Raw genomic sequence first — 25,522 nt, 5'->3', positions numbered from 1 at the left:
ACAGACGGCCTTGAGATGCGCCGGGAACGCCGCGGCCAGCTGGAAACCCGCCTGTCCCCGGAGCCGTGCTGTGCCGTTCCGTTCCGTGCTGTTCTGAGCCGTGGGGAGCCCTGGGATGAGCCGTGAAGGACAGCACAGGGGACACACCAGCCTGGGGGTCCCACCACAGCAGTGCTGGGGATCCAGGTTGAGCCAGGGGACCTTCCAACCTCCTTTACCTTCCGAGGGAGTTCAGCAGCTCCCAAGGAGGATAAAGCTCAGGAAAAACAGCTGAGGAGGGGGAAAAACTGCCGGGGTTGCAGCCCCTTCAATGCGCCCCAAACTGTGCAGGGACAGTGTGCCCTCTGCCACCACAGCCTGTCCTTGGGGTCCCCTCTTGCTGAGGGGGCTCTGTGGTGGCCCAGCCCCATCTGAGGGAGGGACAGGCACCGTGAGAGCAGCAGCAGCAGCAGTGGACAAAGGCAGCTGCAGGGCTGGGGGGTGGATGTGGGGGGATCCTCATTAAATTGACTTTAATTGTGCTCATTTAGCCTCACTTCACTGATCAGCCTCACACAGCAGAGTTATCCCCACGGGGCACAGGGGCTGCCCACAGGGTTCAGACACCCACAGCGGGGGTCTGTCTACCCACAGGGGGCTGCCCACAGGGAATGTACCCACAGGAGGTGGTCTGCCCATGGGGATGCCAACTCACGAGGGGCAGTCTGCCCACGGAAGGGGGTTGCTCACAGCAGAGGCTTGCCCAGGTTTGATGTTCACCCCCTGAGGATCTGGCCATTGTGCCCAGGGACACCAGGGACACAGTCCTGGTGCTCCACAACCGCTGGACTCAACCTCTTCCCATCCACACCAGGGGTTCCCCCGGCCCCTTCTCACTCCCACTCCCGCCAGCGTCACTGCGGGAAGGAAGAACCTGAGAGCTGCTTTTTGTGAGGTTTTTTTGGTTTTCTTTTTCAGCCAGGAAACTCTTTCCCAGCACTCCCAGACCGCACCACCGTGTATCCATACACCGGGATCTGCCCCGCGCTCCCGCTCGGCACCAATTCCACGCTCGGATAATCCACAATGGCCCTTCCCTGGCCTTTCCCACGTGGACAGGGATCCCACAGGCCTTCACATGGCAGCTGTGGAGGAGGATGCAGAGGCTGGGCGTGCGGTGCCATCCCATGTCCTTCCGTGTGTCCCCCGGCGTGTCCCCAAGCATGGCTCCGTGCCGCAGCCGCACGTCCCGCTGCAGCAGCGCCTGTTCCCGGCTGTCCTTGTCCGTCTGTCCCCGTGTCCGTGTGCAGCTCTGTCCGTGCGGTGCTGGAGGGTCCCCGCAGCCCCAGCTCCCTCCTAACTCGATTTGCCGTCCCGCGTAATGAATCGCCCGCTGTAATCTAATCGTGGTTACGAGCGATTGGGATTTATTTCAGCGTTTTCAATCAATTACACCCTTTTATTGCAAAAAAGGAAAAAAAATAAAAAAAAAATCCAAAATCCCGCGGCGCCCTGACAGGAACCCCGGTGGCGGCCGCTGCCAGGCCTTGGCTCCGGTACCCCCTGGTGCTGGTCCCGCTGCCGTTCCCACTGTGTGGTCCCTGGTACCGTACAGGCTCTGCTCGCTCTGTGCAGCCCCCCTACATCACACAGCCCCTCAGCTGGCTCTGTCCCCTCCCTGCATTGCACACAGCCCCCCAAAACCGCATAGCCCCCCTTCTGCTCCGCATGGCCCCCCATAATTGTACCCCCTCACATTGCTTTGCATGGCCCCCCAACACTGCACAGCCCCCAACATTTCACAGCATATCCCCCAACACTTCCACCCCCACCTTGCAGGGCCCCCAACCATTTCATTGTAGCCCCCCAACACTGCACATCCCGCATGCTGCTCTGCATGAGCCCCACATATTACACAGCCCCCAACACTGCGTAGCCCCCCAACATTGCAAAGCCCCCCGAACCCCGCATAGCCCCGAGTTATTGTACCCCCAAACACTGCACAGCCCCCCAACATTGCACAGCCCCTCTAGCTCCGCATAGCCCCCCATTATTGTACCCCCTCACATTGCACAGTCCCCCAACACTGCACAGACCCCCGACACTGCACAACGCCTCTAGCTCCGCATAGCCCCCCATTACTGCACCCCCTCACATTGCACAGCCCCCCAACATTGCACAGCCCCTCTAGCTCCGCATAGCCCCCCATTATTGTATCCCCTGTCATTGCACAGCCCCCCAACATTGCACAGTTCCCGGAGGTCCGCATAGCCTCCCATTATTGTATCCCCTGACATTGCACAGCCCCCCAACATTGCACAGCCCCCCAACATTGCACAGCCTCTCTAGCTCCGCATAGCCCCCCATTATTGCATCCCCTGACATTGCACAGCCCCCCAACATTGCACACCCCACAAGGTCCGCATAGCCCCCCATTACTGCACCCCCTCACATTGCACAGCCCCCCGAGGTCCGCACAGCCCCCCATTATTGCATCCCCTGACATTGCACAGCCCCCCAACACTGCACAGACCCCCGACACTGCACACCCCCCCAGCTCCGCATAGCCCCCCATTCCTGCACCCCCTTCCCACCGCACACACCCCCGATCACCCGCCTTACTGCACACTCCCTTCCATCTCACGCCCCCCAACACCTCACTGCCCGCCTCGCCGGGCCCCCAGGCCGTGCGGCCGCCCCTCCCCGGCCTTCCCCGCGGCCCCGCGGCCCGTCCCGGACCTGCGGCGGGCGCTGCCCGCGGCCCGTTCCGCTCCCGCCGCTCTTTGATCGCGCTCGCTCCGGCCCGGGGCGCTCCGGGCTGTGCGCGGGGGGGGCCTCGAAACCGCCCCCGCCGCGCGTGTCCCCCCCCCTCCCCCCGGGGGGGGCGCCTTGAAACCGCCCGCGGCTCTGCCCAATCAGCGCCTTGTTTACACTGCGTGATTGACAGCGCGCTGGCGCCGCGCCAGCCAATCGGCAAGCGGGGGGGGGCCCGCGCGCTGCGGCGGGGGGTGCGCAGCAATGCAATTCCACCCCCCCCCACGCCCCTCCGCCCCGAGCGCGCACCGCGCCTGCGCGCCGCTCCCTCCTCCCCATTCATCCGCCGGGCTTGAATTAGGCGCCGCCGTTCCGCGCCGCTCGCCGGCGCGCTGATTGGCAGCGGCGCTGGCGGCGCGCCAGCCAATGGGGAGCGGCGCTCGCTTGACGCGCGGCGCGCGCGCCGGAGGAAGAATGGAGCCGGGGGTTGGGGCTGGGAAAGGGGCGGGGGGGGTGGGGGGGGATCAATGGCCGGCGGGGCGCGAGCGCCGCGCGGCGGCCAATCAGCGAGGGGGCGCGCGCGCGGGGCACGCGCTCATTAGCATGCGGGGCGCGCCCGCCCCGGCGGAGAACGCGCGGCGTGAGCGGGAGGCGCGGCGGGGTCCCCCCCACCCCCCCCCCCCGCCTTTTCCCACCCCCCCTTTCCCTCCCCCCCCCCCCCACCCCCCCCAACCACACACCCCCGGTTCCCTTTGCTGCAGGAGCAGCCGGTGCATGGGCAGTGCACGGGCACCGGCAGGAGCACGCTGCGCACCCCCGCCACGGGACCGCACTCGCCCCGCGCGCGGAACGCCCCTCCGGTAAGTAACTGCGATCCGCGGGTGGGTTTTTTTTGTTGTTGTTGTTGTTGTTGTTGTTTGGGGGTTATTTTAATTTCGGGCGCTCCGGGGTTATTGTTTTTTTTTTGTTTTGTTTTGTTGTTTTGGTTTTTGCTTTTTTTTTTTTTTACGCCTTAACAATTTTTTTGGCGTTATTTATTTTGGGTTTTTGGGCGTTAATTTTTTTTTTTAATTGCGTTTCGGGCATTATTTTTATTTGTGTTTTGGGCATTATGTTTTTTTTTATCTTTGCCTACTTGGATTTATCACGTTTTAAATTTTTGAGCACTAATTATTTTGCATTTTTTTCAATTTGTTTTTTGCAAATTTCCTTTTTTTTTTAAATGCATTTTTACCTTATTATTTATTTTTTCGCTTTATTTGTTTGCACCTAAATATTTAGTTGCATCTTTCCGGCAACAAAGTATTTTCTACGTTCATCTTTTTGCTACAAAATATTATTTCTCTTCAGCTTTTTTTTCCCCAAAATATTTTTCCCTGTATCTCTTTCCACCAAAATATTTTTCCCTTCATGTTTTCCCATTAAAGCATATTTTCCCTTTCATCTCTTTATATTAAAACATTTTCCCCTTAAAACACGTCGCTTCAAAACGCTTCGCCTTAAAATTTTGTTCATTAAAATTTTGTGCGTAAAAACATTTGTTCATTAAATCATTTGCTCATCAAACGCTGCTTCACTAAACCGTTTGCGCCTTCAAACATTTTCGCATCGAGCCTTTTTTACCTTCAATTTTTTGCTTTAAATATTTTTCCCTTTCAATTATTTCTCATTATTTTTTTCCCTTTACATTTATCTTTTATTCTTTTTTAAACCTCAATTAAAAAAAAAAAAAAGGCAAGCAAAATAATATTTTTTCACGCATTTTCCTCAGCTTTATTTAAGGAAATTCACGTTTTGTTGCCGGCCCGTGTTTCTCCCCCCGTTCCCCGCGCTCCCGGCCGGGCCCCCCGCGCCCCCCGGCCGCGCTCGCCGCCCCGCGCCCCTTTGTTCGCCGCCGCCCGGCCCGTGCCCGGCTCCCCCCGCCGGATCCGGCCCCCCGGCCCCGGCGCTGCCAGAACAATGACCCGGCGGGCGGGAGCCGCGGCCGGGCACCGGCAGGGACCGGGAACCGCGGCCGGGAGACCGGGGAAATATCGGGAAAGCGGGGCAGGGCGCCGGGGACGGAGCGGGGAAGCGGGGAGAGGAGGGTCAGGACAGCGGGTGATAGCGGGGGAGCGGGGCTGGAGGGAAGACGGGGAAACAACCGAGGAACCGGGGCTGGGGAGGGAAGGAAACCGGGGAACCGCGGCGAGGGAGGCGCCGAGCACCGGGGAGACAACGGGAAGCGGGGGAACCGAGGGCGAGCGGGGCCGAGCCCCAGGGAGATACGGTCGGTGAACCGGGAGAGATAAAAGAACCGAGCGCCGGGAAACCGGAACCCGAGCAGCGGCCAGAAAGGGTCGGAGCACCGGGAACCGGGCCCATGCTCCGGGCAGCCGCGGTTGGGAACCGGGAGCGCTGGATAGAGGGGGAGCTGCGCTCCGGGAGCACCGGGAACAGGGAGTGGGGGGGGGGGGGCTGTGCGCTGAGGAAACTGGGCTCATGAACTGGGAGCACTGGGAAAAGGGGGGGCCGTGCTCCGGGGATGGCAGAGAGCGGCGGCCGTGCTCCGGTAGTACCGGGGAACGCGGGGCCCTGCGAACCGCAGAGAAAGCGGGGCTGTGCACCGGGGAAAACGGGGAGCGCAGTGCTGGGGCGCGGGGGCTCTGGGGTGCAGTGATGGCCGTACCCGCACCCCGGGCTGTGCTCTCACTCTCTCCTTTCTCTCCCCGTGCCAGGAGCGGAGGATGAGCCGACAGCCCCGGCGCGGAGCGCGGCACGACGCCCGCCGAGCCGGCCCGGCGCGGCGCTGAGCATCGCCCTCGAGCCGTGTCGGGGTCCCCGCCGAGCCCCCCGCGGGTGGGTGCCCCCGGCATGGACGGCCGTGACTTCGCGCCCCCGCCGCGGCTGCTGTCGGAGCGGGGCAGCCTGGGCCACCGGCACGGCACGGGGCGCGTGGCGGGGTCGGCACACGGGGCCGTGCAGCCCCCCGGACACTTCCAGCCCACCAAGTACTTCCCGGCGCCCATCTCCATGGCCACGCACACAGGTCAGAGGGGTCGGGGCGCCCGCGGTGTGGGGGGCCGGGAAGGGTTGGGAGGCTCGGCACGGCCCCCGGGAGCTCGGCACGGCCCCGGGAGCTCGGCCTCCTTTTGTGCCGACCTCGCTGTCACCGCGCCCGGTGCTTTTGCAGCGAGGGCTCGCACGCACACGGGGGACATCCCCCCCACCGGTGCGGGAGGAGCGTGACCCCGGGGGCTGCGCCGGCCACATCCCGGTGCCGGGACGAGGAGGCGCGTTCGGGGCGAACAAGGAGGCCGTTATGTGCGGGGCCGTGGGGCGGCGGCGGCGGTGGAAGGTCACCGAGCCCAAGGGCTCGATATTCGGCGCCGAAGTGTCAGGGTGCGAAGGGGTTCGCGGCGCGTGTTCGCCGCGGCAGCTGCCGGAGCCGGACAAAGCGCGGCACACGGCCGAGCTCGGCACGGCCACCCAGCCCCGCCGCGGGGTCACCGGATCCGGTGGCCGCGGCGAGCTGAACGCGCGGCTTTGTCTGCGGCATGTGCTCGGCTGCGGCCGGGCAGGGCTGAACCGGGCTGCACAGCGCCTAAACCGGGGTTCGCTGCACGGGGTTCGCTGCCGAGCTCCGCGATGGAGCCGGAGCGGGAGCAGGGCCGGAGCGGGAGCCGTGAGCCGGCTCGGGGCCCCCCGCTTCCCGCCGGCGCGGGCGCTTGTCTGGCCGCGGCACGGCGGCAGCGCCGGTTATTGTCGCCGCCTTGATGAGCTGTGAATACTAATAAAATTATATCTGCTTTAATGGGATTACAATTAGTGCGTGGATTAGGGCGGGGGGCACGGCCGGGCCGGCGAGGGGGGGTGGCAGCCGTGGGGGGTTCTTGGAAGGAGGTGGAAAGCGGGGGGCACCGGGGGGTGCCGGGGAGGCGGCGCCGGATCGGGCCCGCGGCCGGGGCGGTTTCGCTTTGTGCCGGCGGCCCCGCTGCCGGGACCACCGCCGGGCTCGGGGGGCCACCCTGGCTTCCCCCAGCTTTGTTGGGCGATGAGTGCGGATCGGGGCTTGGAGCCGGGATGGGGGATAGGGGTGGGTGGGGGTTCGGCTGCTCTCCGGCTCGGGGGATCCCGGAGGGACGCCAGCACCGGGGTGCTGCTGGCTTCCCTCCGGCTTCCCTCCGGTTTCCCTCCGGCCTCCCGCCGCGGCAGCGTCCCCGTGCAGGACCCTCACACCCGCCGGGGCCTGGGCGACACATGGGAGCCCGAACGCACCGGAGGTTGTTAAAATAACATGGATCCGGCTAAAAATACCCCGGCAGAAACGCGCCTAAAAAAAAAAATAAAAAAAAAAAAAAACACACCACCAGAAAAAAAAAAAAAAACCAACAAAAAAACAGAGAAGCCAAACCCAACAACAGAACGAGCTAAAAATATTCCGGCTTTGGCAGGGCCGGCGCAGCCGGAGCGCTTCCCAGCGAGCTGCGCTCTGAGGCTCCGCGCGGCCGGAACGCTGCTGGGGCGGATAAACCAGATCATTTGGTGGCCGGCGGGAGCGGGGTCCCCATCCCCAGCACCCCGTGTCCCCCCGGCATGGCCCGGCCGCCGTGCCGCCAGCCGTGGTAGCGTGGCGCGGTAATTAACGGCGATGATTGATAATTACCCCACCCAGCGCACGGAGCCAGCCCGCGGTTGGCCGTGGCGCGGCGGTGCCGGTGCGGCACCCGGGGGGCACGGCGGGGCTGGGGGGCTCCGGCCACGCTCCCCCAAATGGCTCCCGGCCTGGGGCTGGACTACACCTCCCAGGAGCCTTTGCCGGGCCTGGTGGCTGCCCTGGGAACGGGAGATAAAACTGTTTTCCTTGGTTTTATTAAAGCCGTAACTCAGGGCCGCGCGTTCTTGGAACCGAGCGCTCCCGGTTGGCGTCGGGTTTGGCAGCGGGTGGGTGATGGCACCGGGGCTGGGGTGCCTGGGGATGGGGGGATGGAGACCCCTGGAGCTACCAGAGCCCACCCAGGTGGGCTGCACCCCGATTGCAGAGGGTCCCACTGGCACAGCACACCCCGTGCAGGGCAGGGCCGGGGGTCCCAGTGTCTGTGACACAAACACAGGGTGGGAAACTCTGGCAGAGGCCCATGCTGAGGCCTGGCCGCAATTTTTGTCCTTCGGATGTTTTTGTGGACTAGTGGAGAGTTGTGACTGCGCCGGACCGTGTCACCATGGCCGAGCCCTCGGCCGGGAGCAGCGCGGCCGTGCCGGTGTGTGGCGTGACCGTGGGGTGTGGATGTGCATCCCAGTGCCGGTGTGAATCCTGGTGGGACTCCTGGTGGGACTCCTGGTGTGAATCCCCATGTGCATCCCCTGGGAATCCTGGTGTGCGTCCCTGAGGTGGATCTCAGTTTGAATCTCGGTGTGAATATCCCTGAGGTGGATCTCAGTTTGAATCTCGGTGTGAATATCCCTGAGGTGGATCTCAGTTTGAATCTTGGTGTGAATCCCGCTGTGCATCCCGGTGCTGACCCGCAGCCTGGCAGTGGCAGTGCTGGTTTGCATCCTGGCGCTGGCACGCAGCCTGGCCATGACGGTGCAGGTCCCGGTGCATCCCGGGGTGCATCCCAGCGGCGGGGAGTGCTGGATGTGCTCCCACACCTGTCCCCTCCCTGGGCTGCGCCGCGGGCTGGGTGCCGTGCGGTTCCTGGCATGGCTTTGAGGGGGGATTTGGTGGTGATGGTGGGAGGCAGGTGGGGACAGTGCCCCTGGCTGGGTGGTGACACAGGGCCAGGTGCCAGCGCTGCAGCCGCTCTGCATCGCTGCTTCCCTGGAGATGGGATGTGCTGAGGGGCTGGAGGCCACGGCGCAGCTCCGGCATGGCTCCAGCGTGGGGGCTCCCCGCTCCCCCCAGCCCCTGTGCGGCACATTGCCAAAGTAAGTGTCAAAGTTAAACCAGATCTGGAGATTATCTGGGCTGCTCTTTGGTAGCCACGAGGCGCCAGGGCTGGTGGGGTGTGCAGAACCCAGGATCCCGCAGAATTACCCCGGCTCTCGCAGAGTCATCCCCGAGTGGTTCCACTGTTCCTTAGTCATGAGCTGGATCCAGGCAGAGATGTTGCCACGTGCCAGGCCCTGGGGGACGAGCAGCTGCCACCAGCTCCTGGCACTGCCAAGGGAACAATGGGGATGGATCAGCCACTGTGGGTGCCCTCAGCTCCTCGGGACCCCCAGCCCTGCCTGTGCCCTGAGTGCCCCACAGCATCACCCCAGGGCAGGCTCTGACCCTGCCCCGTGCTGGGGTCACCCAGCCCTGAGGGGAGCTGGGGTAAAGAGTCCTCCCCTCACCAGGACCCACGTGTGTGACATTCTCAGCAACTGCACAAGGTCCCCACGGGCCCACATTTTGGGTTTCTGGGAAGGGTCCATGTGCATGGCATCCATGTGACATCAGGAGTGGGGTGGGACATCAGGACCCCGGGTCTGGACATTCCCTGTGCTCCAGAAATGGTGTTCCAAGGCACGTGGGTGTTGGGTTGTGCTCTGGGTGTGCAAACTGAGCTTTGGGTGTAAAAGTCATGCGTGCAGGGAGCATGCACTGGGCACACACGTGTGCCAGCAGCTTTTTCCAGCTGTGCCAGCAGCTTTTTCCAGCTGTGCCAGGGGTGTCCACCTCCCTGGTGAGCCCTTTGCACACGTGGCCCCAGTGAGTGTGCAAGTGCTGAGTGTGCAGTGGCTGTGGCCAGCACAGCATTCCAGAGGGGATAACCCACGGCACAGCACTGGGATCACCCTCCTGGCCCCGTCGGGCACGTTCCGGCAGCGTTTCACCATTGCAGCGTTCATTTAGTGCCGTAACAATATGGATTCAGTTGGAATTACAGCACCGAGGGAGCTGGAGCCTGTTTATTCCCTGTGTGCCAAATTTTTAAAGGGGCCGTGTGGGTTGTGAAGCACGTGGGGGGCTGCCCACCACCCCCTGCCCGGTTGGGGGGGCTCAGGTTGCCCCTGCCAGGGTCTCTGCCAGCTCCCAGCCCTCTGCCCGCGGCCCCGGCTCCATTAGGAATGTTCCAGCCCCAAAATAGCTGAGGGAGAAACCCAACCCTGCGCACGTCCCCCGCGCCACCGCCGCAATCCTGGGTCTGTCACCGCCTTGGGGATCCCAGAGCAGCCGTGGGCTGAATCCCCCCAGGACCACAGCCCCCCCTCCACGCGCTGGCCCTGAAACTTTCTGCCTTCCCAAGACATTCCCATCTGTGCTGCACTTGGAGTGGGGGCGAGGAGCAGCTGGAGGGAAGGCAGCACCTCGCGTTACTCCCTCCTGAGTCTCCCCAGTGCCCCCCCGCCCCTCTCAGCGCTGTCAGTGTGGCTGTGCTGAGACCTGGCACACTTGTCACACGTGTGACTCTCTGCAGATTCGGGGCCAAGGGAAATTTCGTGCCGGAGCCGGGAGCGATGCCGGCGGGGCTGAGTCACGGCACCGGCCTCGGGGAGCCCAGCCAGGGAGTTCCCAGGGTGACGCTGCTGGGGGGTGCCGGGGGGGCCAGGCTGGGACCCCGCAGCCCATCTGTCCCCTGCTGGCAGCCAGCCCCACGGTGCTGTGCCCGTCCTGGCGAGGGGAGCCACCGTCCCTACTGGCTCATCGGTGCCCGGTCTCAGGGACTGGCAGCATGAGCTGCTCCAGCACCGGTGGCTCATCAGTGACATGAGTTGTGCGCGTCCTCAGACCCGTCCCTGTCCTGTCCTCGCCTTCACCATGGCTTGGATGGGAGAACCAGGGGGCTGCTCCCTGCCCCTGCTGAACATGGCAGAGCACAAGTGTGCAGGGGGTCATGGCGAGTGGGAATGTGGGACCAGCAGTGTTGGCCACGGGGCCAGTGCTCGCCGGGGGACCCGTGAGTCAGCGGGTGGGCGGTGGGGAGCGGCGGCCCCACAGCCCCCCTGGGACATCCCAGCCCCGCCGCCATCAGGGTGGGGTGAGGGGTTATTTTTTTCCAGCCCGTTTCACAGCTTCCAGAAAAGTCTCTTTCTGGAAACCTCGGCTTCCCGCCCGGCACGCTGCCGGCTCCACGCCCGCACGGGGTCCCCCGGCGCGGCCGGGGCTGCGGTGCACGGGGCGGGTTTGGCGTGGGCAGCACCGGGCAGGGATCCCCCGGGACGCTTTGGCACAGCGGGATGTGCCCACCCATGCGGGTGCGTGTCCGGTTCCCAGGGCTGCGGGTGGGATGCGGCCGTGCCCCCGGCCCACGCGGCCCTGCCCGGCTCGGCCTCGCCACGGAGGAAGGAGCGAAGCTGCCTGAAACCACATCCCGACACTCATCCCAGAGGCATCCCGGTGGGATTAGCCGGGGAGCGTGGGCCGGCTTAGAGAGCAAAGCATCGCTTCCTGCCCCGGCTGGGCGGGCAGCCAGCCCGCGCTCCGCACCACGCCACGCGTGCCGAGCGGTGCTGAGCCGTGCCAAGCCGTGCCACGGCCGCCCTGGCACACATGGACATGGGGAGCGGGGCCACACGGTGAGGGGCAGTTGTTCCCCCATCCCAGCTCCCCCATCCCGGCTCCCCCCGCCCGGTCGCTGGCCACCAGCTCCAAAGTTTCCACCATGATCTCACGGCTTGGCCGGGATGGGAGCAGGATGGGGGCGGGATGGGGAGCGCCGGCCATGGGCCTCCCCAAGGGTGTTGGGGGCCCCCCCGGGCTGCGGGGGAGGCAGCAGGGTCAGGGCCAGGGCTCTCCCCCCTCCCTGCACTCACACATGTGCACACACACCACACACAGGCACCTTCATGGCCCGGCACAGCCCGTGTCCCTGGAGTTTGGGATCATCCCAGCACTGGGAGCAGCAGCGTGGGGAGCCACACGCGTGTGCAGAGCCTGCCGTGTGCTGGCACACCTGTGTGTGTGCGTAGGGCACGCACAGGGCAGGGCTCTGGTGGCCCTTGTACGGCTCTGCTGTGCCTCACACGCTCTGGGGCACGTCTGAGCCCCGTGGGGCTTGGAGCGTGAGGGGTGTGACCACACAGGGGACACGGGGGATGTGTGCACGAGGGACAGGGTGACATGAGGGACATGGTACCGTGAGGGCTGTGAGCACAAGGGACCTGTGTGTGCGCAGGGGCTGGGTGTGCACGAGGGACAGAGTCACATGAGGGACACATGTGGCACGGGGGCTGTGTGTGCTTGAGGGCTGTGTGTGCCCAGGGGATGCACCAGCGCAGCATGGCTGTGCACAAGGTGATGTGTTGGGTCATTGAGGGCCTGCACAGCCCCCCCGACTGTCCTCAGCCCCCCTGACTGTGCCCTCTCCCTGCAGCTGGCAGCAGCCTGATGGGGAGTGCCCCCCCCTCCTCCTTCATGGGGGGCTTCCTGAGTGGCAGCCTGGGCTCGGGGGGGCCCAGCCACCCCACCGGCCCCGCCGCCTCCCCCCCAGAACCGGCTTTCTGCGGGCCCCACTCCGGCACCTCCCAGATCTGGTTCTCCCACTCCCACGAAGGTGAGTGGGCACCGGGGCGGGGCTGGGCTGTGGGTCTGGGGTGGCCAAAGGCAGTCAGGGCTTTGCCCAGCACCAGTGGTCATGTCCTTCCAGTGCCCACGTGTATGGGATCCAGACCCCCCTGGGTCAGCAGCTTCTGGATGATGAGGGTGGGTTTGGCCACCATCATGCCCCAAAACGCCCTGGGCATCCACAGGGACCGGGCTTAGACCCCACAGTTGGGGTTCAGGGTGGCCAGAGAGGCTCCTGCTGGGCTGCAGCGCTCCAGCTGAGGCTGGGTCACATCGTGTCACTGGTGATGATAAACCCGGACAGGGACGCCTGTGTTGGGACAGGTGACGGTGTGGGGTCCCCCGGGCCAGCCGTGGTTACACCGAGTCCCTGTGCCCCCCCATGCTCCGGCGTCTCCGTCCCGCCGGAGGAGCGGGAGCGGGGCGGCGGTGCTGGCGCGGGGCCCTGGCAGCCGGCCCGGCTGGTAGTTTGACCGGCTGCCAGCTGGCTCCCGGCGTTCCGGGGGGGCACGGGGGGACGGGGACGGGCAGCACACGCGGCTGACGGACAGCCCGCCCGAGCCGTGCCGAGCCGAGCCAAGTACGGCCGCTGCTGACACGAGGCTGGGGGGGGTCTGAGCTCCCCCCACCCGGCTCCCAGAGGGTGGGAGGGGTCCCAGCCTGGAGGGGATGATGGGCTCTGCAGAGAGTTCCCAGCTGGAGCAGCGCAGGTTGGGATGCTGGGGGCAGGTGCCACCCCAGCCCTGCTGACTCGATGTCCCCAGCCCCGGGGTACCCCCGCTTCTCCGGGAGCTTGGCCTCCACCTTCCTGCCCATGGGCCACCTTGACCACCACGGCAATGGCAACGTGCTCTATGGCCAGCACCGTTTCTACGAGAGCCAGAAAGGCAGGTACCGGGGCCAGCAGGGACCCCCATGGCGGTGCGTGTCCCCAGGGGCAGGGGTGGGGGGCTTGGTGCTGGGGCAGCGGGCGGGGTGGTGGGTGCTGGTCCCAGCCCTGCTCCTGCTTTTCACAGGTGGTGGCGGGTGCTAACAACGGGGAGGGCGTTGTTTGGGTGGAACCCGACCCTTCGTCCCGCTCCTCCCCTCATTGGCACGGCCGCCGGTTGGGTGGGGGGTGCGTGGGAATCTCACCCATCGCCCTCCCCTCCAGATAACTTCTACCTGCGGAACCTTCCGGCACAGCCCCCCTTGCTCCCCGCCAGCCACGGCTTCCCTGGCATCGCCCGCGCCGCCCCCGGGCCCCCCGCCGGCTCCTGCAGCCGGGAGCGGGACGGCGGCCCCCTCCCCAAAACCCCCAAGGACTACGAGCGCTTCCTGGCGGGCAAGGAGAAAGGGGGCAAGGCGGACCCCAAGGAGCGGCTGCCCGAGGAGGACCCCAAGGAGCGGCACAAGGCGGTGCTGCCGGTGCCACCCGAGGGGCACTGCAAGGAGGGGGTCCTGCCGCGGGGCTCCGGCGATGGGCGCCCCAAACCCCTGCCCTCTTGCCTGCTGGGGGCCAAGGGGCTGGACGGGGACGGTGCCCGCGCCGCGCTGCCCAGCTGTGCCGGGAGCGCCCTGCCCCGCGCCGCCCGCTGCGCCCCCAAGGAGCGGGAGCCGGGGGTCCCCGAGGCCCCCCAGCCCTACGGCGAGGCGGTGGAGCGGCGGCAGATGCTGCACCACGCCGTGTCCTACGCCGTGCCCGCCGCCGGCTCCTTCCCCTGCCTCCCGCTGCACGCCGGCCCCGAGGTGCTGTGCCCGCTGCCCGAGCCCCCCGCCCGCGAGCTGAAGCTCAGCGGGGCTACCTTGGTGCCCTCGGTGGGGCCCCCGACGGACAAGGGCCGCTCCTTCCAGGCGGAATCTGGCGGGATGGAGCGCGGGGACGGCAAGGAGCGGCACGCCGAGGCGGGCGCTGAGCCCTACGGTGCCCCCTTCCACCACCCGCTGAAGGCCGAGGGGCCGGCGGAGCGGCGGCTGGAGTGGGGGGCTCCGGGCACCCGGCTGAAGGGGCTGGAGTACCTGGGGGGCGGCGCAGCCGAAGGAGCCCCGTTCTCCGGCCGCTGCCCGGCGCCCAAGGCGGGTCTGGAGAAAGGTTACTTCGAGGTGCCGCCAGCCCCTGACTGCTCCCGCGCCCCCCGGCCCGACCCTCTGGGCGTCCGCGTCGGCCCCTCCTGCTGCACTTTAGAGAAGGGCCCCCCCAAGGACCCCCCGGCACAGAAGGTGGCGCGGATCCGGCACCAGCAGCACCCCGAGGCGGAGGCGGCCGAGGGCAAGCGCAAGCCCCTGGAGTTGGGCGGCCTGGGGTACAGCGGGCACCCCCTGCCCCCTTGGGGGGTGCAGGGCCAGGGGCCCCCCCTGGCTGTGGCGGAGGAGCGGAAGGGGGGGCCCTACCTGGACCCCTTCGGCACGGGGCTGGTGCGGGCGCAGGAGGTGCCCAACGCCCCCGACGAGGTGTCGGCCATGAAGAACCTGCTCAAGTACAGCAACGGGGCCCTGCTGGGGGGGCAGAAGGGCCCCCCCTTCGTGGGGCTGGGCAGCGCCAAGGGCAGCTGCGCCCACCAGGATGCCAAATTCCCGTCGGGAAAGGGTCAGCCCGAGCTGGAGCGGCCGGACTGCGCCCGCGGCCGGGAGCACGAGGCGCTGGGCCCCGGCGGCACCGAGGGCGAGGTGCGGCAGCCGCCCGTGGGCATCGCGGTGGCCGTGGCGCGGCAGAAGGACACGCTGGGTCGCCACGAGCCCTACGGCACCGGCGGCGCTGGCGGCACCGGGCGGCAGCGGGCGGCGGCTGGAGTCAAAGGTAAGGGCTGGACACGGGGGCCGGGGTGGCCAGGGGCTGGCAGTGCCACGCTGATGCCACCGTGGTGTCCCCGTGGCAGCAGGCACGGCGCGCCCCGTGCACCTGATGGAGCTGGAGGCGGAGGAGGAGCGGGGCCGGCTGTGCGAGGAGCGCCTGGGGCTGCCCGGGAGGGACATCCTGCTCCAGTGAGTGATGGGGTGCTGCTGGGGGTGAAGGCTGGAAAATGTGCTGTGTGTGTGTTTTGGGGCGCAGGGGTGGAAGATGGGGGTCCCTGGAGGTGCTGCTGGGGGAGCAGGGCAGGGTGATGGCAGTGCTGCCCCCCACACTCTGTGTGTCCCCTTTTCCTGCAGGGACAACAAGGACCTGGTGGAGTTTGCCCGGATGCACCCATCGGGGGGGTGTCCCGGGGAGCTGACCCCCCACCTGATGATGACGGGGGGCTCGTCACTGCCCGCGGGGCAGCTCGGGGGGGACCCCGCCGCCCACGCCCACCCTGCGCACACGCACTGGCTGCCCCGCACCCGCAGCCCCTCCATCTGGATGGGGGGACACTCCTACGGTTGGTGCCGGCTTTGGGGGAAGCTGAGTGGGTGCTGAACCTCAGCAGTGGGGTGGTGACAGAGCCCTCCTGTCCCCACAGGCATCGGGCACCCTGCCCTGCACCAGAACCTGCCCCCTGCCTTCCCTGCCTCCATGCCCAGCGCCATGCAGCCCGTGTTCCCCCTCGCCCAGGACCCCCCTGCCCAGCTCGTCATCCTCCCCACGGAGCCCCCCACCCACGGCACCCCCCACACGCTGGGTGAGCCTGAGACCCCCACCTTGTGTTGGGGAGGGGGATCCTGGAGGCTGGGGGGGATTGAGAGGGAGGAGAGGGGGCGTCCTTGGGGGTGCAGGGTGGGAGATGGGGGGGCACATTGGGGAGTTCGTGGCTGAGGGGGTCACTGGGGGCGTCACTGGGGGCACTTCTGGGGCTGCAGGGGAGGGGTATGGGGTCATTGCAGGTGCTTTTGGAGTTCAAGGGTGGGAGATGGAGGTCTCTTGAGGTGCTGCCAGGGTTACAGGACTGGGATTGGGCACTGCTGGGGTCTCTGGGGTGACCCTGACGAGGGTCTCCAATTGTTCCTCCTGTGCTGGCAGCTGACGTGATGGACCAGGCGTCGCTGTGGCCCCCCATGTACCCGGGCCGGGGTCCTGGTGCCCACCTGCAGCACACCGGGCAGCTCCCCGTGTACCCACGGTCGCAGTTCCTGCGGCAGCAGGAGCTCTATGCCCTGCAGCAGCAGCAACAGCAGCAGCAGCAGCAACAACGGGCGGCCCAGGCCCTCGAGATCCAGCGCCAGGTGCACGGCCAGGTGCCAGGGGGATGGGATGGGGTGGGGTGGGGTGGAATGGGATGGGGCAGGATCTGACACCTCCTTGTCACCTCCTTGTACCCCGCAGCGGAAGCCGGAGGAGCAGCCCCTGGAGCTGGAGGAGAGGGGTCCCGAGAAGCCCCTCAAACCCTCCCACAAAGCAGTTGCCTTAAACCCCCCGGCCAAGGGCTTGACCTCGGCGGCCCCCGCACCCCCCAAACTGTCCCCGTGCTGCCACTCGCCGGCCCTGCGGCACCCGGCCAAGTGCCCGGTGACTCTGCCCACGGCCCCCTGCACTTTACCCGCCTGCCCCGCCGCCAGCCCCGCCGTGGCCCCCCGCTCGCCGGCCGCCAGCCCCCTGCCCGCCCCCAGCAAGGGCAGCGACGGCGAGGACGCGCGGGGAGAGGGGCAGCCCCCACGCCGCTACCCCAAACCCTTGGAGCCAGGTAGGACCGTGGGGATGGGGAGCAGGAGGAGGGCGGCCAGGACAAACCGGGACGTTCCTGTTGATCATCGCCCTCTCCCCCCAGACCTGCCCCCCGGGTATGGCTACCCCGCCGCCGCCATGGGCTACCCCGCCGCGCACTCGGCCGAGCCGGCAGACCCCGACCCCGTGCACGCCGGTTCCCCGCCCGCCGAGCCCGAGCAGTCCCGGACCTTCAGCCCCACGGCCGAGGCGCTGCGAGAGCCGGGACCCCCGCGGGACCCCCCGGCCGAGGGTCCCGGGACGCTGCTGCACCGCCACCACCTGCTGCTGCCCCCGGGGCCGCTCTGCGGGGAGAGGGGCGCAGCGCCGGCCGCGGGCGGCACCGAGGAGCCCTTCGGGGGGCACCGGGAGGTGGCTCAGGGAGCGCCGGAGCAGCCGGAGCAGCAGCACCCCGTGCCCGAGGAGGGGGGCTCCCCGCTGCCCCCCACTGCGGAGGAGGAGGAGGAAGAGGAGGAGGAGGAGGAGGAGGAAGGTGACAGCGATGGCTCAGAACTAGAGGGCAGCTGCGATGAGGACGAGGAGGATGAGGAGGATGGTGACGTCCCCAGCGGGCACCAGGGCTGCTCGGGTGGGCTGGAGGCACTGATCGCTGCTGGCATCGACCTGGGGGAGCTGCCGGCGCTGGAGGAACCCGAGGAGCCCCCCCCGGCCCCCCCTTCGCCTGCCCCCCACCCCTCAGGGATCCCCGGCATCGCCCTGCTCAGCGAACTCGCCGACCTGGAGCTGCGCCGGCGCCGCTGTGACCTGGCCAGGGAAGGTGGGTGACACCCGGTGCCACCAAGTGTCCCCAGCGTGTTGTGGTGACTCCCAGCACCCCTGGTGGTTCCAGTACCCTCCAGTGCCTTTTGTCCTGTGGGGTTGTGGGGCTGCATGCCGTGCCATGCCGTGCCATGCCGTGCCCTGCTCGCAGCCAGGGCTCGGCTCCAGCGCTGGCTCCAGGCAGGCGCCGGGATTCCCTCCCAGCTCGGCTTCCCCAGGGAATCCCGGAGGCCCCGTTGGGGATGGCCGCACAACCTGGCACATCCCCAGCCCTGCAGGAGGGAGGGAGGGAGCCTGGGGGGGACACCCAGGGTTCAGGTGGGGACACCGTGGGGTGCTGGGGTGGCTGTGGGGGCCCAGTCCCCATGGATGGGGTTAGATAGGGCACATCATGGCCCTCCCAGCCAGGGGTCTGCCCCCCAGCTCCGAGGAAACAGTGCAGGGCTCTGGGATGTCCATCCTTGCTGACCCCCTGCTCTCCCCACAGGTGAGGATGAGGAGCTGCTGGCCTTCAACCTGCAGAACCTGGCCACGGTGGCGGCCGCCTGGTCGCTGGTGGAGGCAGCAGGGCGGGAGGGCAGCCCCCCAGCACTCAGCCCCCTGCCCGTGTCCCCCCCGCCCCGCGCCCGCGTCCCCCGCCGCAAGTACACCTGGACCCCCAAAACCAAGGCCGTGAGTGTCTCCTGGAGGGGGTGGGAAGGGGGATCGGCTGTGCCCAGGCTCAGCCCTGTGCCCAAACCCCCCCTGGCCCCCCAGGTGTGCCCGCTGAAGGCGGCCATGGAGCAGCTGAACACGCAGGAGGTGGAGGTGCGGATGCGCCTGGCCGAGCTCCAGCGCCGCTACAAGGAGAAGCAGCGGGAGCTGGTGAGGCTGCAGCGGCGCCACGACCACGAGTATGTCCCTGTCCCCATCCCTGTCCTCGGGAATAGCGATGAGGCTGGTGCTGGCCCTGCTGGGGCTCTGCTCACGGTGTCCCCGTTCCGCAGGCGTGACGAGAGCTCCCGCAGCCCCGCGCGGCGCGGGCCGGGGCGGCCGAGGAAGAGGAAACACTCCAGTGCCCTGGGCAGGGCTGAGAGCCGCAAGGTCAAGTGAGTGACTGGTGCCTCGTGTCCCCCCTAGGCCCTGGGGAAAAAAATTAATCTGCAGGTTTTATGTCACAAAATGTTAGTGAGGGAGTGGAAGGAGGGAGATGGCAGCTGGGGCGTGCAGGAGCCAGCCGGGGTCGGGTCTGGATCCTCCTGGGGGATGCAGGATGAAGCTGAGGGGTGCAGGATCCTCTGAGCACTGTGCCCACACTGTGCCCCCCAGGGCAGTGAAGACCAGCCTGTCCCTGCTGTGTGCTGAGCTGCGGGGGGACCCCGAGCCCCAGAAGAAGAGGAGCAAACTGGCAGGGGGGAGCTTCAGCAGCCTCCAGGGCTCCCCGGTGAGTCCCACGGGGTCTGGGGGTGTGTGCTCCCCCCGAGTCCCCCCAGTGTGGGATTCTATGTGGTGACTCATGGGGTGTTGCAGCTGAAGCAGAAGGTGAAGGGCAAGGGGTTGCCCCCCGGGCTCAGCCCCTTCCGCCGGAGGGACCCCAACCCCGGTGCCCGCATCCAGAAGAAGCTGAACCGGCCCAAGGGCTCCAAGGGCTCCAAGTACCAGGGGCAGGACCCCGGTCCCCGGCAGCCCCCCCACTTCAGAGGCAAGGCGGGCACAGGGATGGGGGTGTGGGATTGGGATGGGGGTGTGGGGTTGGGATGGGGTGTGGGATTGGGATGGGGGTGATGGGGTGAGGTTCAGAATGGGGTACAGGGGTGGGATGGGGATCTGGTCATGAGATAATGTGGGATAGAGGATGGAGATGTGGGATCAGGGATGGGGATGTGAGGTCGGGGTTGGGGTTTTGGGTCTGGCACGGTGTTCAGGGTTGGAGCTGGGGGTGCAAGGTCCAACCATGGGTCTGTGGGGGCGGGTCATGCCATGGCCTCAACTCACCCCTTTCTTCACTGGAGGGTGCAGGGGCCACCCTTGTGTTCAGGAGTCCCTCAGTGTTGTCCTCTCCCCTTGCAGATGACCCTGAGGGTGACACGGACAGCGAGGAGGGGGACGAGGAGCCGGGGCTGTCACTGCCCACAGGGCCAGTGGCTGTGCTGGGGCCCTCCCCATCCTCCGTGGTGAAGATGGAGGCCAACGAGAAGGCCAAGAAGAAAAAGGAAAGGCAGGGGCTGCTAGGTAATGGGATTCACCCTGGGAATGTGGCGGGCAGGGAGAGGAGCCCTGGGGGTAACTGAGGTGCTGCAAGCCTGGACCTCCATGGTGTCCCCTGACCCTGTCACCCCATGGGGATCCCTGACCCCTCTCCCCCCAGGTCCCTGCCGCCTGGGCAGCCCCGAGGGGGAGGTGAAGATCAAGCAGCGGCCGGTGAAGCCGGGGGGAGCCGGGAAGCTGGAGAAGGTTCCGGGCCGGCGGAAGGCGGGGGGCTGCCCCGAGGGCAGCAAGAAGAAGCTGAAAGCCAAGGCCAAGGAGAGCCTGAGGCCCCCAGCCCCCGGCTGCCCCAGCCCCTCGGGACCCCCCAGCAGCCTCTTTGGGGGCAGCGACCCCCGGCTGCTGGGGACACGGGACGAGGGGGCTCGGCTGGGAGAGAGGGGCAAGAAGGGCACCCGCAAGAGCAAGGGGCTGCAGGCGGCCCTCAGGGTGAGTGGGGGCTGGGGTGGGCTCAGGGGCAGGGAGATGGGGTGTCTGCATGGACTGGGGCCACTAACAGGGCCAGGGCAGGCAGGGATGGGGTTATTGGAGGTTCCAGTGAGATGGGGGTGAAGGTTTTTGGGGCGCTGATGGAACCATGGGGTGCAGAGGGATGGGGGAAGGTTTGGCATGGTCTGTGGGTGCTGGTGGAGCTGAGGGGGCACCAGTGCAGGGATTGGGGTGGTGGGAGACACTGGTGAACCCTGGGGGGACACAGAGGAGTCACTGGCTGGCTCTGACCTCCCTGTGCAGCGCAAGAATGGGGCACTCTCGCTGGCCCTCTCCCCCCGGAGCGCCAAGACCATCCTGAGCAAGGGCAAGAAACTGGCCAAGGTCAAGAGCAAAGTGGCCACCAAACAGGTGAGAGCCGGGGGGGTGCCCCCCACCTTGGCACAGCCCCCTTTGTCCCCCACCCACCCCAAGCCTCCTCCTGCAGTGCAAGGGCCGGGCCGTCAGCAAACTCCTGGAGAGCTTCACTGTGGAGGATGACTTCGACTTCGACGACAACAGCAGCTTCTCAGAGGAGGAGGAGGAGCTGGGAGGCTGCCTGGCAGGAGGGGCACGCGGGGGGGTGCCCCACGCCTGCGCCATCCAGAAGGAGGATCTGCGGGATGGGCTGCACATCCTCATCCCCAAGGAGGACAGCCTGCTCTACGCCGGCAGCGTGCGCACCATCCAGCCCCCCGACATGTGAGTGGGCTCTGGGGGGTCCCAGACATTTGGGTGGGGGGCACCAAGGTGGGTGCTGAACCCCTTCTGTGCCCCCTCCCCAGCTACAGCATCATCATCGAGGGTGAGCGGGGGAACCGGCAGCACATCTACTCGCAGGAGCAGCTGCTGCAGGAGGCGGTGAGTGGGGTGGGGATCAGGGTGAGGGGTCAGGGAGGGGGTCCCGGGCCCCACAAACCCTGACACGCTTCCCACAGGTCCTTGACATTCGGCCGCAGTCGCGGCGGAGCCTCCCGCCCGGCACCCGCGTCTGCGCCTACTGGAGCCAGAAATCGCGGTGCCTGTACCCGGGGAACGTGGTGCGAGGTGAGGCTGGGTGGGGTCAGCGGGGGCGTGGGCGCTGTCGGGGATCCCCTGCCCATCCCAACAGCCCCCCTGTCTGTGCTCAGGCTCCTCCAGCGATGAGGAGGAGGAGGACAGCGACGCTGTGCTGGTGGAGTTCGATGACGGCGACACGGGGCACATCGCTGTGTCCAACATCCGCCTGCTGCCCCCTGACTTCAAGATCCAATGTGAGGGGCTGGGGTGGGATTGTGAGATTTGGGGGGGTGTGGGGGGAGCACGGGGCCGTCCTGACCCCTCACTCCCCGCAGGCACCGAGCCCTCCCCAGCCCTGCTGGTGTCCAGCTCCTGCCGGCGGGCGAAGCGGGCGTGCGGCGACGTGGGCACCCCTGGGGCGCTGCCCCCCACGCTCTGCCCCGACCACGGCCCCCAGCCCCCCCGGAATTCTGGCAGGAAGGCGGCCAGCAAGGAGAAAAGTGGTATGGAGGGGATGGAGCAGGATCCCCTGCTGGGCTGTGGGATGAGGGGAATGGAGTTGGATGGGAGAAAGGCACTGGGATGTGAGAAAGAGTTTTTGAGATGGGGGAAGGATAGTGGGGTGCAGGGAAGTGTGCTGGGGTGTGGGGAAGGCTGTTGTGGGGCAGGGAAATGTGCTGGGATAGAGGCAGGGGAACAGATTCATGGAAAAATGTATGGAAGGATGCAAAGATGGGGTTAAAGGGGAAATATTGCAGAGAAAGGTGAGGAGCTGGGGTTGGAGAAAGGGGTGGCACGATGGGTGTGGAGATCAGCCCCAGAGCATCCCTCCCTCCCTTCTCCTGTGACCTGTGCCCCCTGTGTTCCGCAGGCAAAGCCGTGGAGGGGCTGTCGGGGGGCCGGGGGCCAGCGCTCGGTGACAGCACGGCCGGGCGGCGCACGGGGTCCCTGCTCAGCTGGGCCGCCGTGGCACAGACCAAGAGGAAGGCGGCGAACAAGGGCTCGGCCGTGCTGCAGAACCTCTTCCAGGTCAACGGCAGCACCAAGAAGCTGCGGGCCAAGGAGACCCTGTTCCCTCTGCACCACCACCACCACCACCTCGCCGCCCCCGTCTTCGGCAACGCCTTCGGCGCCGACTCCTTCGGCCGCATCGCCAGCTCCTACGGCTCCTTCGGCGCCGGCGCCGGGCTGGTGCTGCCCGCGGCCCAGAAGCTGCTGCGCTCCAAGAAAGCCGAGCGGCTGGAGGCCGAGGTGGGCAGGAGCGGGCGCAGGAAGGCGGCGGGCAGCGAGTTCCTGGTCAAGCTGGACCACGAAGGGGTGACGTCGCCCAAGAACAAGACGTGCAAGGCGCTGCTGTTGGCCGAGAAGGATTTTGGGGCCAGGCTGGAGCGGCCGCTGGGCAGCCACGGCTACGGACACGCCGGCCTGGGCGGCCGGGAGCGCAGGGGCCGCGCGGCCACACACCCGCTGCCCGTGGGGCTGGCGCTGCGCAAGTACTCGGGGCACGGGGACTTCGCCCTGAACTGCGACAGCGACTGCCACAGCTCCTACTCGGACATGGACGAGGACGAGGACGCGGGCGGGCTCAGCGCCGACGTCCCCTCGCGCTTCATGACGCGCCTCTCCGTGTCCTCCTCTTCCTCGGGCTCCTCCACCTCGTCCAGCTCCGGCTCCATCTCCACGTCCAGCCTGTGCTCCTCGGACAACGAGGATTCCTCCTACAGCTCGGAGGACGAGGACTCGGCGCTGCTGCTGCAGACCTGCCTGTCGCACCCGGTGCCGGCGCTGCTGGCGCAGCCGGACGCGCTGCGGCCCAAGGGCGCCGCGCCCCAGCGCTGCTTCCTGTCCAAGGCGGCCGCCGCCGGCCCCAAGGCCAAGCTCAAGCGCAAGGATCCCCTCAGCTTCGCCAAAGCCAAAGAGTTCTCCCGGCGGCAGCGCCTGCCCTCGGTGGAAAACCGGCCAAAGATCTCCGCCTTCCTGCCCGCGCGCCAGCTCTGGAGGTGGTCGGGGAACCCCACGCAGGTAAGGAACGCCACGGGCAGCTGCCATGGCACAGACAGCACCCAGATCTTGGCACTGCTGTGGTGCTCACCATGGGCACCCACCTTGGATGGGGAGGGAAGGAGCAGGCACAGCTCGGGGCAGGCGGCGCAGGTGGGTGTCTGTGTGCAAGGTGCAGGTGCTCAGGGATGTGCCAGGTGCTCGAGGCAGAGCTCTGGATGCTCAGGGTGCTGGGGACACCAGCTGTGACATGTGGGTGCTGGTGGCACATGGGCAACCAGGGCAGGGAGCTGGTGACACCAACTGTGAGTGCCAGCAAGGGTGGTGATGGCACCAGCTGTGTCCCTTGAGCTGGCAGTGCTGGTGACAGCAGCTGTGCCCCTCGTTCTGTGAGCACTGGCACTGCTCTCCACGTCCCTCCGCCAGCAGGGCGGGTTTGGGGGTCACCATGCCAGCCCTGAGCCCGTGTCCCCTCCCCAGCGGCGCGGCATGAAGGGCAAGGCGCGCAAGTTGTTCTACAAGGCCATCGTGCGGGGCAAGGAGACGCTGCGCGTGGGCGACTGCGCCGTGTTCCTGTCGGCCGGGCGGCCCAACCTGCCCTACATCGGCCGCATCGAGAGCATGTGGGAGTCCTGGGCCAGCAACATGGTGGTCAAGGTCAAGTGGTTCTACCACCCCGAGGAGACCAAGCTGGGCAAGCGCCAGAGCGACGGCAAGGTGAGGGCAGGGCTGGCTCCGGGGGCAGGGAGCCATGGGCCAGCTCAAGTAGCCATGTGTCGTGTCACGTAGCCACACATCATGTCAAGCCATGTGGCATGCCAGAGAGCCATTTACACATGAGGTAGCCACGTACCAGGGCAAGTAGCCATATGCCATGTGTCAGGTAGCCACATGCCATGCCAGGTAGCCTTGTCCCATGTCATGTAGCCATGCATGGCAACGCAGCACATCAGGTAATCATGTATAGTGTCCAGTAGCCACATACTATGTCAGGTAGCCATGCACCACGCCACGTGGCCCTGTCCTACACCAGGTAGCTATATCCCACATCAACTAGCCACGTGGCAGGGGCAGTGACGGCGCCTTGTCCCCGCAGAACGCGCTGTACCAGTCGTGCCACGAGGACGAGAACGACGTGCAGACCATCTCGCACAAGTGCCAGGTGGTGGGGCGGGAGCACTACGAGCAGCTGACGCGCGGCCGCCGCTGCCAGGACCGCCAGGACCTCTATTACCTGGCGGGCACCTACGACCCCACCACGGGGCGCCTGGTGACCGCCGACGGGGTGCCCATCCTGTGCTGACCCCCGGGGTGCCCGGCCCCCGCTGACCCCCGGGGTGTCCATCCGGTGCTGACCCCGCCCGGCTCTTCTGCAGAGGGGGAACATTGGGGGGCACATCGGGGGGACGTGGGGGGAGGGCTCCCCTACAAGCCATAACTTTCCCTAGTACCTCTGACTGTTTGCCAGCAGGTGAAGCAGAAATCAGGTGTGTTGTTCTATTTATTTTGCCTGTAAATATTGTATTTCTTCCGGGAAGTTTTATGGAAAAGCGAGAAAGGAAAAAAAAAAAAAAATAACAACGATGATGACAAGAAAAAAAAAAAAAAAAAAAAAGACAAAAAATGATGGGAAAAAAAAAAATCACAAAAAAATAATAATAATCCTCGGGGAAGGGGGTGGGGGGGGGTCGTTTCAGTGCACTGTGTCCCCCAGCCTGGGGGGACGGGGACAGCGGGGAGCGCTGTACAGAGGGGGCCAGGGCGGGGGGCTCGGCCCCGGGCGGGGGGCCCAGCGCCGCCGTCCCCAGTGCAATAGGGGGGGTGACCGCGGGGGGGACACCCCGGGGGGACCACGGGGACCCCGCGGGGCCGGCGGACGCTGGCCCGTCCCGCCGCCGCTGCCTGGAAAATATGTACAGGGGCTTTTCCAGTGTAAACACTAAAAAAACAAAAAAAATCCCACAAAACAGGATTAAAAAAAAAATAACCCGAAAGGACAAAAAATTTAAAAAAAGAAAAAAAAAAAGGAGCAAAGGGTTAAACAAAGGTTTTATGAGCCGCCATTCCTGTAAAGGCCTTTTACTATGGAACTTTTTTATGGATAACTTGGCTTATGAATAAATATATGAACCGTTGCTGGTGCTGGCTCCGCTGTTGGCTCTGCCTCAGTTTCCCTCGTGCTGCGACAACCCCTGGAACCCCCAAGTCATGGATCAGGGGTGGATCAGGGA

The 25,522-nt window shown here is 66.3% G+C and overlaps 1 protein-coding gene and 1 long non-coding RNA gene across 4 annotated transcripts; one reads left to right on the top strand and one right to left on the bottom strand.

The window, feature by feature from the left end:
• Positions 1–924: 924 nt before the first annotated feature.
• LOC117005275 lies at positions 925–2,808 on the bottom strand. Its single transcript, XR_004419795.1, has 2 exons — positions 2,719–2,808; positions 925–1,379 (listed from the first exon to the last, which is right to left on the bottom strand). It is a non-coding gene; the product is annotated as an uncharacterized LOC117005275 (long non-coding RNA).
• A 2,778-nt stretch (positions 2,809–5,586) lies between these two features.
• BAHCC1 (BAH domain and coiled-coil containing 1) lies at positions 5,587–25,426 on the top strand. Of its 3 annotated transcripts, none has more exons than XM_033076808.2 (26): positions 5,587–5,761; positions 12,015–12,194; positions 12,970–13,092; positions 13,359–14,981; positions 15,064–15,166; positions 15,332–15,540; positions 15,622–15,780; positions 16,119–16,333; positions 16,422–16,779; positions 16,864–17,577; positions 18,067–18,251; positions 18,336–18,472; positions 18,566–18,667; positions 18,888–19,002; positions 19,089–19,260; positions 19,629–19,790; positions 19,927–20,252; positions 20,556–20,663; positions 20,740–20,993; positions 21,077–21,152; positions 21,230–21,338; positions 21,422–21,544; positions 21,626–21,793; positions 22,162–23,312; positions 23,772–24,008; positions 24,388–25,426. In XM_033076808.2, the coding sequence occupies exons 1-26, from the start codon at positions 5,587–5,589 to the stop codon at positions 24,592–24,594; spliced, it is 7,491 nt and encodes a 2,496-aa protein (XP_032932699.1). In that variant the 3' UTR covers positions 24,595–25,426. The 3 variants fall into 3 exon arrangements, with proteins under 3 accessions (XP_032932699.1, XP_032932701.1, XP_032932698.1); XM_033076810.2 differs by having other exon boundaries at positions 15,061–15,166; positions 16,119–16,321; XM_033076807.2 differs by having other exon boundaries at positions 15,061–15,166.
• The last annotated feature ends 96 nt before the right edge of the window (positions 25,427–25,522 follow it).

This window comes from Catharus ustulatus, chromosome 20 (genome assembly GCF_009819885.2).
Source record: "Catharus ustulatus isolate bCatUst1 chromosome 20, bCatUst1.pri.v2, whole genome shotgun sequence".
Lineage (NCBI taxonomy): Eukaryota > Metazoa > Chordata > Aves > Passeriformes > Turdidae > Catharus > Catharus ustulatus.
The sequence above is the reverse complement of the archived record's forward strand: the minus strand, read 5'-3'. Positions and strand labels throughout refer to the sequence as shown.

Coding starts and splice junctions, on each gene's coding strand:
- BAHCC1 (XM_033076807.2), top strand. CDS start 5,587: ATGGACGGCCGTGACTTCGCGCCCCCGCCGCGGCTGCTGTCGGAGCGG. Junction 12,195..12,969: donor GTTCTCCCACTCCCACGAAG/GTGAGTGGGCAC, acceptor CGATGTCCCCAG/CCCCGGGGTACCCCCGCTTC. Junction 16,334..16,421: donor AGCGCCAGGTGCACGGCCAG/GTGCCAGGGGGA, acceptor TGTACCCCGCAG/CGGAAGCCGGAGGAGCAGCC.